Genomic DNA, 13,763 nt, shown 5'->3' with positions numbered 1-13,763 from the left:
ATTTCATGTACCCATTAAGTTTTCGACGATTCTCGGTGGGTCCCTCGGTGGGGCAGAGGGTCTTTTTTTTGCAAATGTCTGATTTTTTTCAACACTAAAATAATGAAAAAACTGAACATGTTTGGTATCGCCGTAATCGTACTGATGAGCAGATTCATATTGCCACAAAACATACACTGTGTAATCAATTCCCCCTAAAATCAATGTCAGAATTAAGTTTTTTTTCACATTTGGATTTTTTTTCCCGTTTTCCAGTTCACTACGTGGTAAAATGACCGGTGTCATTCAACAGTAAGCTGCTTTGAGTCGATTGTCTATGTTTAAGGCTGATAAAAGAGAGTTTTTACAATGCAAACAAGTAGGTTTGGGAAAGTCGGCAGTGACAGGGTTAATCATCCTGTGACGGCCAGGACTGCGGAATGTGACACACGGAGAGATACCTGGCGGATACACACCTTAAAAAAACCTGCTCTCCCCACATTTACCTCACTCCAAAGTAACCGCTCCCGTAATCAGCGCTCGCCCTGGGGTGTCATCTATAGTGCACGGATATCGCTGCCGACCGCAGAACATTGGGGCTCCGGAGCTGAACGCCGACCCTCGGTATGGGATCAACAGTCGCCATCGTCTTGTTTCTGGCCGCCTTTGTCTCCTCAGGTGAGCGCTTTACTTTAACAGCACAATTTAGATGCCAATCTTCGGTAAAGGGGTAGAATGCTAAAAATAGATAGATATAGATAGATAATAGATAGATGGAAAGATAGATAGATAATAGATAGATAGATAGATAGATAGATAGATAGATAGATAGATAGATAATAGATAGATAGATAGATAATAGATAGATGGAAAGATAGATAGATAATAGATAATAGATAGATAGATAGATAGATAGATAGATAGATAGATAGATAGATAGATAGATAATAGATGATAGATAGATAATAGATAATAGATAGATAGATAATAGATAGATAGATAATAGATAGATAGATAGATAATAGATAGATAATAGATAATAGATAGATAATAGATAGATAAATAATAGATAGATAGATAGATAGATAATAGATAGATAGATAGATAGATAGATAGAAAGATAGATGATAGATAGATAGATAGATAGATAATAGATAGATAATAGATAATAGATAGATAATAGATAATAGATAGATAGATAATAGATAGATAGATAATAGATAGATGATAGATAATAGATAGATAGATAATAGATAGATAATAGATAGATAGATAATAGATAGATACAGTGGGGCAAAAAAGTATTTAGTCAGTCAGCAATAGTGCAAGTTCCACCACTTAAAAAGATGAGAGGCGTCTGTAATTTACATCATAGGTAGACCTCAACTATGGGAGACAAACTGAGAAAAAAAAATCCAGAAAATCACATTGTCTGTTTTTTTAACATTTTATTTGCATATTATGGTGGAAAATAAGTATTTGGTCAGAAACAAAATTTCATCTCAATACTTTGTAATATATCTTTTGTTGGCAATGACAGAGGTCAAATGTTTTCTGTAAGTCTTCACAAGGTTGCCACACACTGTTGTTGGTATGTTGGCCCATTCCTCCATGCAGGTCTCCTCTAGACCAGTGATGTTTTGGCAACACGGACTTTCAACTCCCTCCAAAGGTTTTCTATAGGGTTGAGATCTGGAGACTGGCTAGGCCACTCCAGGACCTTGAAATGCTTCTTACGAAGCCACTCCTTTGTTGCCCTGGCGGTGTGCTTTGGATCATTGTCATGTTGAAAGACCCAGCCACGTTTCATCTTCAATGCCCTTGCTGATGGAAGGAGGTTTGCACTCAAAATCTCACGATACATGGCCCCATTCATTCTTTCATGTACCCGGATCAGTCGTCCTGGCCCCTTTGCAGAGAAACAGCCCCAAAGCATGATGTTTCCACCACCATGCTTTACAGTAGGTATGGTGTTTGATGGATGCAACTCAGTATTCTTTTTCCTCCAAACACGACAAGTTGAGTTTCTACCAAACAGTTCCAGTTTGGTTTCATCAGACCATAGGACATTCTCCCAAAACTCCTCTGGATCATCCAAATGCTCTCTAGCAAACTTCAGACGGGCCCGGACATGTACTGGCTTAAGCAGTGGGACACGTCTGGCACTGCAGGATCTGAGTCCATGGTGGCGTAGTGTGTTACTTATGGTAGGCCTTGTTACATTGGTCCCAGCTCTCTGCAGTTCATTCACTAGGTCCCCCCGCATGGTTCTGGGATTTTTGCTCACCGTTCTTTTGATCATTCTGGACCCACGGGGTGGGATTTTGCGTGGAGCCCCAGATCGAGGGAGATTATCAGTGGTCTTGTATGTCTTCCATGTTCTAATTATTGCTCCCACTGTTGATTTTTTCACTCCAAGCTGGTTGGCTATTGCAGATTCAGTCTTCCCAGCCTGGTGCAGGGCTACAATTTTGTTTCTGGTGTCCTTTGACAGCTCTTTGGTCTTCACCATAGTGGAGTTTGGAGTCAGACTATTTGAGGATGTGCACAGGTGTCTTTTTATACTGATAACAAGTTTAAACAGGTGCCATTACTACAGGTAATGAGTGGAGGAAAGAGGAGACTCTTAAAGAAGAAGTTACAGGTCTGTGAGAGCCTGAAATCTTGATTGTTTGTTTCTGACCAAATACTTATTTTCCACCATAATATGCAAATAAAATGTTAAAAAAAACAGACAATGTGATTTTCTGGATTTTTTTTCTCAGTTTGTCTCCCATAGTTGAGGTCTACCTATGATGTAAATTACAGACGCCTCTCATCTTTTTAAGTGGTGGAACTTGCACTATTGCTGACTGACTAAATACTTTTTTGCCCCACTGTAGATAGGTAGAAAGATAGATGATAGATAGATAGATAGATAATAGATAGATAATAGATAGATAATAGATAATAGATAGATAATAGATAGATAATAGATAGATAATAGATAGATAGATAGATAGATAGATAGATAGATGATAGATAGATGATAGATAGATAGATAATAGATAGATAATAGATAGATACTGTAGATAATAGATAATAGATAGATAGATAGGTAGAAAGATAGATGATAGATAGATAATAGATAGATGATAGATAGATAATAGATGATAGATAGATAATAGATAGATAATAGATAATAGATAGATAATAGATAGATAATAGATAGATAATAGGATGATAGATAATAGATAATAGATAGATAGATAGATAGATAATAGATAGATAGATAGATGATAGATAGATAATAGATAGATAGATAGATAATAGATAGATAATAGATAGATACTGTAGATAATAGATAATAGATAGATAGATAGGTAGAAAGATAGATGATAGATAGATAGATAATAGATAGATGATAGATAGATGATAGATAGATAATAGATAGATGATAGATAGATAATAGATAGATAATAGATGATAGATAGATAATAGATAGATAATAGATAATAGATAGATAATAGATAGATAATAGGATGATAGATAATAGATAGATAATAGATAGATAGATAGATAGATAGATAGATAATAGATAGATAGATAGATAGATAGATAGATAGATAGATAGATAGATAGATAGATAATAGATAGATAGATAGATAATAGATAGATATAGATAGATACTGTAGATAATAGATAATAGATAGATAGATAGGTAGAAAGATAGATGATAGATAGATAATAGATAGATGATAGATAGATAATAGATAATAGATAGATAATAGATAGATAATAGGATGATAGATAGATAGATAGATAATAGATAGATAATAGATAGATAATAGATAGATAGATAGATAGATAGATAATAGATAGATAGATAATAGATAGATAGATAATAGATAAATAGATAGATAGATAGATAATAGATAGATAGATAGATAGATAGATAGATAGATAGATAATAGATAGATAATAGATGCATTGATAGAGAGAGACGTATATAGATTTGCTGATTTGCAGAGTGATAAATATTGGTAAAAATATAAATAATATTTCTCATCTCTTTGTTTACCCGTCCCACCACCGCCGCTCCAGCTCCTCCCACTTGTACTCTACTTCATCCAAGTACACAATGTTCTTCTTCTCTCTTCACTGTGCTCTGGGGCCATTTACTGATCACCCTAAGTAACACGTTCTCTGTATTGTGCAGGATGGAATTATTGCAGAGATACCAGATATGTTATTTACAGATTTGTATTGTTTATATGATCATTTAAAAAAAAAAAGTGTATAAAGAATTAATTATTCTTGTTTCCTCATTTATATAGGCTACTTTATTAATAGTTTTGTGCAACTTGTCAGAAAGTCGTAATGGATCACTTGAAATTTTACATAGGACTGCAAGTACATTTAAAGAAAAAAATCTGCTCCATCTGCATTGTCCTACATGGAGTAAATATAAATTGCTAAAATATAAGGAGAACGACTAAATTTTTTTATTTTTTATTTTTTTAAATCCAATCCTCTCACACACGGCATTGACTCGTTTTTCCAGTTCTCCCACCTGAGTCTCTTCTTGTGGACGTCGCCCGCGGCCTTTTTTCATAGTTGACAACTTTTTTTAGACGACTGTGAAATTTACCACTGGAAAAAAAAAAGCAGATTCAAAAGGGATCACTCACGTTAATAGTGAAAAAAAAAAACACTGATTGTGTTTTTTCCACAATCATTTGACACTTACTAAATACCCCAGTTAGTCATCACATTGGTGTCTTTTTTTATGGCTGACGGGTGTTTATTCACTATTTTTATTCCTTTTTTTTATTTTCCCTTCAAGTTTTTATTCTGTTCTCCAAAGTAAAACAACATCCCATAAATCATTTTATTATATCATTTTTTTTTTTACTTTTTTTTTTTAATTTTTACTTTATTTTTCATAAGTCGTCCCACCCCCTCCCAAAAGACAGAAAATAAAGTGAGAGGTAGCTAAGGACTGCTCTCTTTTACAGGCCCATAGACAGCTACTTGAAAGGTGCCGGACATGCGCAGCTGCCAATCTTCTGTGTCCCCTTCTCAGGATCGGTGGAAATCCCCGCCGTCAGACCCCTATTGATCTCTAAAGTATCACTTATTCCTTGAATTATCAAGTTTCTATTTGTTTTTAATTATTATCATTATTTTTATTATTTCCCCTGTTACTAGAATTGTGGATGTAGCCCCAGTTATAGGGGAAAACGAACCTGACAAGTGACAACTGACGCTCTTTAGTTAGCCCCATGGTCATGTGACCTGTCAACAGGTGATCACATGATTGCTGGGACCAATGGGAGCAGAAGTGGTTGTCTAAGCCCTGCATGCAAAGCAATCAGTACCTGCTCTGACAGTCGGGCACCCATCCCGTGTCTGCCCATTACTGACCACCATACTAAGGCATATCTAAAGTCATAAAGGGATGTCTCCAAGGATGGACATTAGTGTGACATATGTTCTTGTCTTCTAGGTCACTCCCTGCAGTGTATGCAGTGCACCGGCTTCAGTGACACTCCTTGTACTGGAAGCTTACGGGACTGTCCTTCCATTAGTGACGTCTGCGGGACCATGGTGATTCGCACCAGAGGTAACTCCACTACACAGTGTAACATTCGTGCCGACCTCAGCCTCCAGGCGGCTCCACGCGCCTTTAGAGGGTGATACTTGGCAGCATCCATCCTATACTCGTATTATTCCTGGGATTTGTGGCTCTGGTCAGTTTAGAGGCTATGAGATTAATCTTGTTGACTTGGGTTTCCATCTAATGTCACCACTGGGTGGGGTTGCTACTGCATAAACCCCTGAGAACTAGTCAATAGTTCTGTTTCCCTGGTTCAGACCTCTATGCTGCTCTCCCATGTTCTGTCCTGATTATTTCCCTTCTTTGAACCTTGGCTTGATGTTTGACTACCGCTTGATTTACGACTCTGTCTGTGACGTGACCTCCTGGATCTGACTCGGCTTTCTGACTATCTCTCTTGCCACTGAACAGCAGCTGATTCTGTGGCCCCAGCCCACGGACCTCTTTATAACTCCAGATCCCTGGACAAGGGTTAAATGGTGAAGACCATGGCAACCCCTTGATCTGGGAAAAGGAGTAGCTTGTGCCAAGCCTGTTTATGGTAGCCATTTTGGAGCTGCCAGGTGACTACGACCAGTGCTAGCGTGACACACTAACTCTTATTCCTCAAGGTCTCAAGCACCCTAGAGATTTTTTAAATTTAGGATTTCCCTTTTTTCACCACCATAGACCTTTTGATATGTTAGATATTATCCCATAAAGATGACCTCCCAATAGGTATTATTATGGAAAAATCTTTACCTGGTATAAATGCCGCTGTTCTCCTGAATCCGACAATGATTTTCTTCTGTTTCTGTGCCTCTCCGTTCCCGAGATATGGCCTCTTTTTCTTTCTAAACAAATCTAGCCTTATTAGACAAGAGGGCGTGATTTTAAAGTAGATACTAACTGAAAAGAGTTGAAGACAACTCCCCTTTGTCTAAAAAAAAATGAATTTCCTTCAAGGAAGAAGGGGCCGTTTCTCATGAATAGAGACGCACAGGAGCAAAAGAAAAACATCACCGAATTCAGGGGAACGGCAGCATTTACACCAAGAAAGAAAAATATAAATAAAAAATCATGTTTATGGCAAGTGACAGGGTCTGCTTATTTTCAGGACACCGCTGGACAAGCTTTAACTACATCAGGTCCTGTGTGAATATCAGTGAATGTTCTAATAACGCAAGTGTGACCGGTCTGTACACAACAACCGCGACCGCAACAACATGTTGTTTCACTAACAACTGCACAACGTCCATACCCATCTGTAAGTCAATAGTTTATTCCCTATTTGCACTGATAGATCGACATTTTTTAATGTGGGAGGCTACTAAGGGGCAGCTGCGGTTCCCCTGAATACTTGCAGGTTACATGCAGTGTAGCTGTGCTACAGCTTTGCAACATCTTTGTCTAATATTCTTCCTGTCTTTTTTTGGTTCTTGGGCTCCCCTGAATACCTGCAGGGAACATGCAGTGTAGCTGTGCTACAACTTTGAAACATCTTTGTCTAATATTCTTCCTGTCTTTTTTTGGTTCTTGGGCTCCCCTGAATACCTGCAGGGGACATGCAGTGTAGCTGTGCTACAGCTTTGAAACATCTTTGTCTAATATTCTTCCTGTCTTTTTTTGGTTCTTGGGCTCCCCTGAATACCTGCAGGGAACATGCAGTGTAGCTGTGCTACAGCTTTCCAGCATCTTTGCCTAATATTCTTCCTGTTTTTTTGTTTTTTTTTTTTTTTTTTTGGGCACAGTACCAGTTGAAAATTACACCTTGAATGGGTTAGCATGCCCTTCCTATGTGGAAACCTTAATGGAGCCCTGTGATATTAAGAACGTATCAGCCTGCACCGGAGATCAGATACGTTGCGTGCGGTATTCAGCCAGTACAACATTAGGTGAGTGCGGTTTATTTCTGGTGTTATATATCTCTATGTTTTTACATACAGTACAGACCAAAAGTTTGGACACACCTCATCATTTAAAGATTTTTCTGTATTTTCATGACTAAGAAAATTGTAAATTCACACTGAAGGTATCAAAACTATGAATTAACACATGTGGAATTATATACTTAACAAAAAAGTGTGAAACAACTGAAATTATGTCTTATATTCTAGGTTCTTCAAAGTAGCCACCTTTTGCTTTGATGACTGCTTTGCACACTCTTGGCATTCTCTTGATGAGCTTCAAGAGGTAGTCATCGGAAATGGTCTTCAAACAATCTTGAAGGAGTTCCCAGAGATGCTTAGCACTTGTTGGCCCTTTTGCCTTCATTCTGCGGTCAAGCTCACCCCAAACGACTGTGGAGGCCAGGTCATCTGGCGTAGCACCCTATCACTCTCCATCTTGGTCAAATAGCCCTTACACAGCCTGGAGGTGTTTGGGGTCATTGTCCTGTTGAAAAATAAATGATGGTCCAACTAAACCCAATCTGGATGGAATAGCATGCCGCTGCAAGATGCTGTGGTAGCCATGCTGGTTCAGTATGCCTTCAATTTTGAATAAATCCCCAACAGTGTCACCAGCAAAGCCCCCCCACACCATCACAGCTCCTCCTCCATGCTTCACGGTGGGAACCAGGCATGTAGAGTCCGTCCTTTCACCATTTCTGCGTCGCACAAAGACACGGTGGTTGGAACAAAATATCTCAAATTTGGACTCATCAGACCAAAGCACAGATTTCCACTGGTCTAATGTCCATTCCTTGTGTTCTGTAGCCCAAACGAGTCTCTTCTGCTTGTTGCCTGTCCTTAGCAGTGGTTTCCAAGCAGCTATTTTACCATGAAGGCCTGCTGCGCAAAGTCTCCTCTTAACAGTTGTTGTAGAGATGTGTCTGCTGCTAGAACTCTGTGTGGCATTGACCTGGTCTCTAATCTGAGCTGCTGTTAACCTGCGATTTCTGAGGCTGGTGACTTGGATAAACTTATCCTCAGAAGCAGAGGTGACTCTTGGTCTTCCTTTCCTGGGGCGGTCCTCATGTGAAACAGTTTCTTTATAGTGCTTGATGGGTTTTTTTCCCAATTTTTCGGACTGACTGACCTTCATTTCTTAAAGTAATGATGGCCAATCGTTTTTCTTTACTTAGCTGCTTTTTTCTTGCCATAATACAAATTCTAACAGTCTATTCAGTAGGACTATCAGCTGTGTATCCACCAGACTTCTGCTCAACACAACTGATGGTCCCAACCCCATTTATAAGGCAAGAAATCCCACTTATTAAACCTGACAGGGCACACCTGTGAAGTGAAAACCATTTCCGGTGACTACCTCTTGAAGCTCATCAAGAGAATGCCAAGAATGTGCAAAGCGGTCATCAAAGCAAAAGGTGGCTACTTTGAAGAACCTAGAATATAAGACATAATTTCAGTTGTTTCACACTTTTTTGTTAAGTATATAATTCCACATGTGTTAATTCATAGTTTTGATGCCTTCAGTGTAAATTTACAATTTTCATAGTTATGAAAATGCAGAAAAGTCTTTAAATGAGAAGGTGTGTCCAAACTTTGGTCTGTACTGTATATCAAAATCACATGTGAATATAATGCGACACCTTGTAATATTTCTTATAAGGGTAAGGGCATCTTCACATTTCGGCAATCCCGATTTCTCTTTCTTGAGTGCAGGTTCTCTGTAAATATACAACAAAGCTATGTAGCGTAAAACAGTAAGTAAGGAGAAGGGAGGAAGGGATAGGAGGGGGATGCAGCTGCAGTTTTAGTTTCTCCCTCAATGTGCCCAAACACAATATAATGGTAATGGAGCAGGCAGGGAAGGTAATGATTGGATTACAGCATGCAACACGGTTCTATCAACACAGGGAAAAGTGTCACTATGGCATGTAATGTTTGTTATTAGGGGAAAGTCCGTCTTCCTCACATTTGAGAAGCCTGTTTTTCTGTTTCTTGCCCTCAAGTTCTTTGTAAATGTCCAGAAACTGTGTAGTGTAAGGAAGTAAGTAGAGGAGAGGAAGGGATAGGAGGGAGACGCAGCTGCAGATTCTCCTTCAATATAATAGTAATGGAGCAGGCAGGGAATCTGGAAATTGGCTCAGAGCACAACACAATTCTATCGTCACAAAGAAAAAAAAAGTGTCTCTAGTAACTTTTATTAAAGTTTATCTTCCTCAAATTTGAGAACCCTTTTTTATTTCTTGCTTACACGTTCTTTGTAAATATAAAGTAAAACAGTAAATAGAAGGTGGTAAGGAGAGGAGGGGAAGGGATAGGAGGGAGATGAAGCTGCAGTTTCTCCATTAATGTATCAAAACACAATATCATCGTAAAGGAGCAATCGCGGGAGGTAGAGATTGTCTCAGAGCATTTAATCTGGTTCCATCATCACACCGCAAAGTGTCTCTGGGATGTAGCATTTCTAATTAGGGGAAAGTGTATCTTCCTCACATTTGAGAAGCCTAGTTTTTCTATTTCTTGCTTATAGGTTCTTTATAAATGTACAGAAACTGCCTAGAGTAGATAGAAGGCAGTAAAGAGAAAAGAGGAAGGGATAGGAGGGGGATGGAGCTGCAGTTTCTCGCTCAATGTGTCAACACACTGTAAAATGGTAATGAAGCAGCTTAGAAAGGGGAAGATGTGATTGACAATGGTTTGATATTTGAGAGGTTGCTTATTAGGCCAATAAATCCAATTGGATCTCAAATGACAATCACACAATTATGATGTTTGGTCACATGTATTATTGCAACAGGAACCAGGCTGAATTTTAAGAATTTGGGTGAAATATGGCTTAATTCTGTAAACTAATGTAGTATATTAATTAGTATATTTTTTCCATATATCTTTTTTTACAGGATCCACTAGTTCAGACCTCTTTTTTGGTGGATGTGCTACAGAGAACACATGTGCCGTGGAGAGCAGTTCTATTAAGGGAGATGGCATCAGTGTGGAAATTAAGAGAAAGTGCTACAACGGTGCAGGAAGCCTCGACTCCGGGCCCATGTTTTATAGTTTACCTGTGATTCTTGGGTTGCTCAAGTTTGTTTTCGCAATGTGAACGACTTAATGGACGATTCCAAAGATTGGTCACCTCAAAAATCAACAGACTCTTCATAATTTCTAGGATGATTGCTTTGGCCGCAATGAAGACATCTCGAAGAACGAAGGCTTGAAAATTGAATTCACGATGGTACTCAAGTCTTAGTTTAAGATACTTTACAAAGTCTGAAGGTCAACCAATGGCCGGACTGTCCCTATGATATTGCGTTTGAAAGATTGCAACCAACATCATGGAGACCAGGCGCATGGTTGATGGTCTGACTCATCAAGTTTACTTTAGGTAGATGAATACGTGACCGAATATTAGTTTGATGGAGTCACATTGACTCTACTTGTTTCAAATTTTGGGAAATTGTTGAATTCCAAGCAAAGCACTATACATGTTCATGGCAACGGACATCTTCTTGTGACCTTGGAAAGTTTTGGGACCTTTGAAGATGTGCAAAACCAAAGCGAATTCAATGTCACGGATGGGAAGATAATAATTTACCAAAGATCACTTTTAAGGAGACTTTTCCTTTTCGGTATCTCTCTAAAGGAAAGACAAAGGCCCCGATTCATCAAGACTGGTGTTTGGTACACCAAGTCTTGATGAAGGGTGCTCGGAGAAAGAGGCATCATATTCATTAAGACTTATGCACCTCTTAGGGTTCGTGCACAAGACGGTAAAAGTTGGACGTGTGCCATCCATCATTTTAACAGATAGCGTCCGTCAACATGTTATTCTATGGGGCCTTGTACATGTCTGATTTTTTCCCACCGACACAGAGTGTTCCGAGAACAAAAATAGCAGCGTGCACGATTTACCTCCGATTTACAGATCACACCTAACTATTCAAGTCTATGGATCCATCGAAAACATCTGAAAACACTCGGATGGCATTGAAGTGGGGTCCGATTTTAACGAACTGACTGGAGAAGGTGGAGAAACTTTTTTTTCTCTCCATCTCTGAGAAAATCAGCTCATCCTCTAATCATAGTCTGATTATCATAATTGGATGTGAGACCCTAGCCTTAATGAAATTTGCTACGTTTTTTCAGCTGGCTAATTGTACTCCAGATAGTTATCAGAATATTAATTTGCACCACCTTTGTGGCACAAATTATGATAAATGTATAGTCCGTGGTCAGTCGTGCCTCTTCCCGCAACGGGTTGCCCAAAATTTCACAAGTGCAAAGATGCTCGCAAATTTTCGTGTAAAAATTTTGTAGCATTTCAAAATATTTTGCGCCAGGATTCTAGCGAAAACTATTTAATGAATCCAAAATGTTTCCTACCAGAGTCTCCTTTCCACCTTAAACCATTCACATGAGAGTAAAAAAAAAGGAGCCCATTGGGAGGGCTTTTTATTTTTGCCATGCAGCCCACTATTCCTCATAAAAGTTGCGTCTGATTGTGTCCATCCACGTTGTCTCAGGTTACTGATATAGTACCTTTATTTATACAGTCTATTTTATGTTTTTAGAATATTTTGTATTTTATATGTAGGCAAATTTTATGTATTGTAAACAGCCCATGAATGTAATACTTTTTTTTTCAGTGTTGTTTTTATTGTAGTATACATATTTTATATGCATTCTTTTCTATTTTTTTCCCATAAACTTTACAAAAAAAAAGCAAAGATACTTGGCAAAAAAATCTTTCAATTTCATGTTTAATATAAATAGATTTTAAATAAAGTTTTTACTTTTGTACACCCATGGATTTATGTCTATATTTGTGGTTTACATCAATACCAAATGTGGTGTATGTATTTTTCTAGACTAGCATACGATCTAAAATACATTGACGCACTTTACATTTTAGAAGGAAATATTTTTTTTTCGAAATTTAGATAATGACTGATATACAGTGGGGGAAAAAAAGTATTTAGTCCGCCACCAATTGTGCAAGTTCTCCCACTTAAAAAGATGAGAGAGGCCTGTAATTTACATCATAGGTCGACCACAACTATGAGAGTCAAAATGGAAAAACAAATCCAGAAAATCACCTTGTCTGATTTGGCAAGATTTATTTTGCAAATTATAGTGGAAAATAAGTATTTGGTCATTAAAAAAGTTAATCTCAATATTTTGTTATATATCCTTTGTTGGCAATGACAGAGGTCAAATGTTTTCTATAAGTCTTCACAAGGTTGGCACACACTGTTGTTGGTATGTTGGCCCATTCCTCCATGCAGATCTCCTCTAGAGCAGTGATGTTTTGGGCATGTCGCTGGGCAACATGGATTTTCAACTCCCTCCAAAGGTTTTCTATGGGGATGAGATCTAGAGACTGGCTAGGCCACTCCAGGACCTTCATATGCTTCTTACGAAGCCACTCCTTTATTGCCCTGGTGGTGTGTTTGGGATCATTAAAGCACTCAAAATCTCATGATGCATGGTCCCATTCATTCTTTCATGTACACGGATCAGTCATCCTGGTCCCTTTGCGGAGAAACATCCCCAAAGCATGATGTTGCCACCCCCATGCTTCACAGTAGGCATGGTCTTCTTTGGATGCACTGGCTTAACCAGGGGACACGTCTGGCACTGCACGATCTGAGTCCCTGGCGGCGTAGTGTGTTACTGATGGTAGCCTTTGTTATAGTGGTCCCAGGTCATTCATTAGGTCCCCTCGTGTAGTTCTGGGATTTTTGCTCACCGTTCTTGAGATCATTTTGACCCCACGGGGTGAGATCTTGTGTGGAGCCCCATATCTAGGGAGATTATCAGTGGTCCTGTATGTTTTCCATTTTCTTATTATTGCTCCCACCAAGCTGCTTACCTATTGCAGATTCAGTCTTCTCGGCCTGGTGCAGGGCTACAATTTTGTTTCTGGTGTCCTTCGACAGCTCTTTGGTCTTCACCATAGTGGAGTTTGGAGTGAGACTGTTTGAGGTTGTGGACAGGTGTCTTTTATACTGATAACAAGTTCAAACAGGAGCCATTACTACAGGTAATGAGTGGAGGACAGAGGACGTTCTTAAAGAAGAAGTTACAGGTCTGTGAGAGCCAGAAATCTTGCATGTTTTTAGGTGACCAAATACTTATTTTCCACCATAATTTGCAAAATAAATCTTGCCAAATCAGACAAGGTGATTTTCTGGATTTGTTTTCTCATTTTGACTCTCATAGTTGTGGTCTGCCTATGATGTCAATTATATGTCTCTCTCATTTTTTTAAGTGGGAGAACTTGCACAATTGGTGGTTGA

The 13,763-nt window shown here is 38.6% G+C and overlaps 1 protein-coding gene across 1 annotated transcript; it reads left to right on the top strand.

Annotated features, from left to right (window-relative positions):
* Positions 1 to 474: 474 nt before the first annotated feature.
* LOC138652108 (phospholipase A2 inhibitor and Ly6/PLAUR domain-containing protein-like) lies at positions 475 to 12,270 on the top strand. Its single transcript, XM_069742850.1, has 5 exons — positions 475 to 657; positions 5,468 to 5,584; positions 6,675 to 6,824; positions 7,309 to 7,452; positions 10,365 to 12,270. Exons 1-5 carry the CDS (start codon positions 606 to 608, stop codon positions 10,565 to 10,567), a joined length of 666 nt encoding a protein of 221 aa, XP_069598951.1. The 5' UTR covers positions 475 to 605; the 3' UTR covers positions 10,568 to 12,270.
* Positions 12,271 to 13,763: the final 1,493 nt, after the last annotated feature.

The sequence above is a fragment of the Ranitomeya imitator genome, chromosome 10, assembly GCF_032444005.1.
Source record: "Ranitomeya imitator isolate aRanImi1 chromosome 10, aRanImi1.pri, whole genome shotgun sequence".
Classification (NCBI taxonomy): domain Eukaryota; kingdom Metazoa; phylum Chordata; class Amphibia; order Anura; family Dendrobatidae; genus Ranitomeya; species Ranitomeya imitator.
This window is presented reverse-complemented; position numbering and strand designations above follow the sequence as displayed.

Coding starts and splice junctions, on each gene's coding strand:
- LOC138652108 (XM_069742850.1), top strand. CDS start 606: ATGGGATCAACAGTCGCCATCGTCTTGTTTCTGGCCGCCTTTGTCTCC. Junction 658..5,467: donor GGCCGCCTTTGTCTCCTCAG/GTGAGCGCTTTA, acceptor CTTGTCTTCTAG/GTCACTCCCTGCAGTGTATG. Junction 6,825..7,308: donor CACAACGTCCATACCCATCT/GTAAGTCAATAG, acceptor TTTTGGGCACAG/TACCAGTTGAAAATTACACC.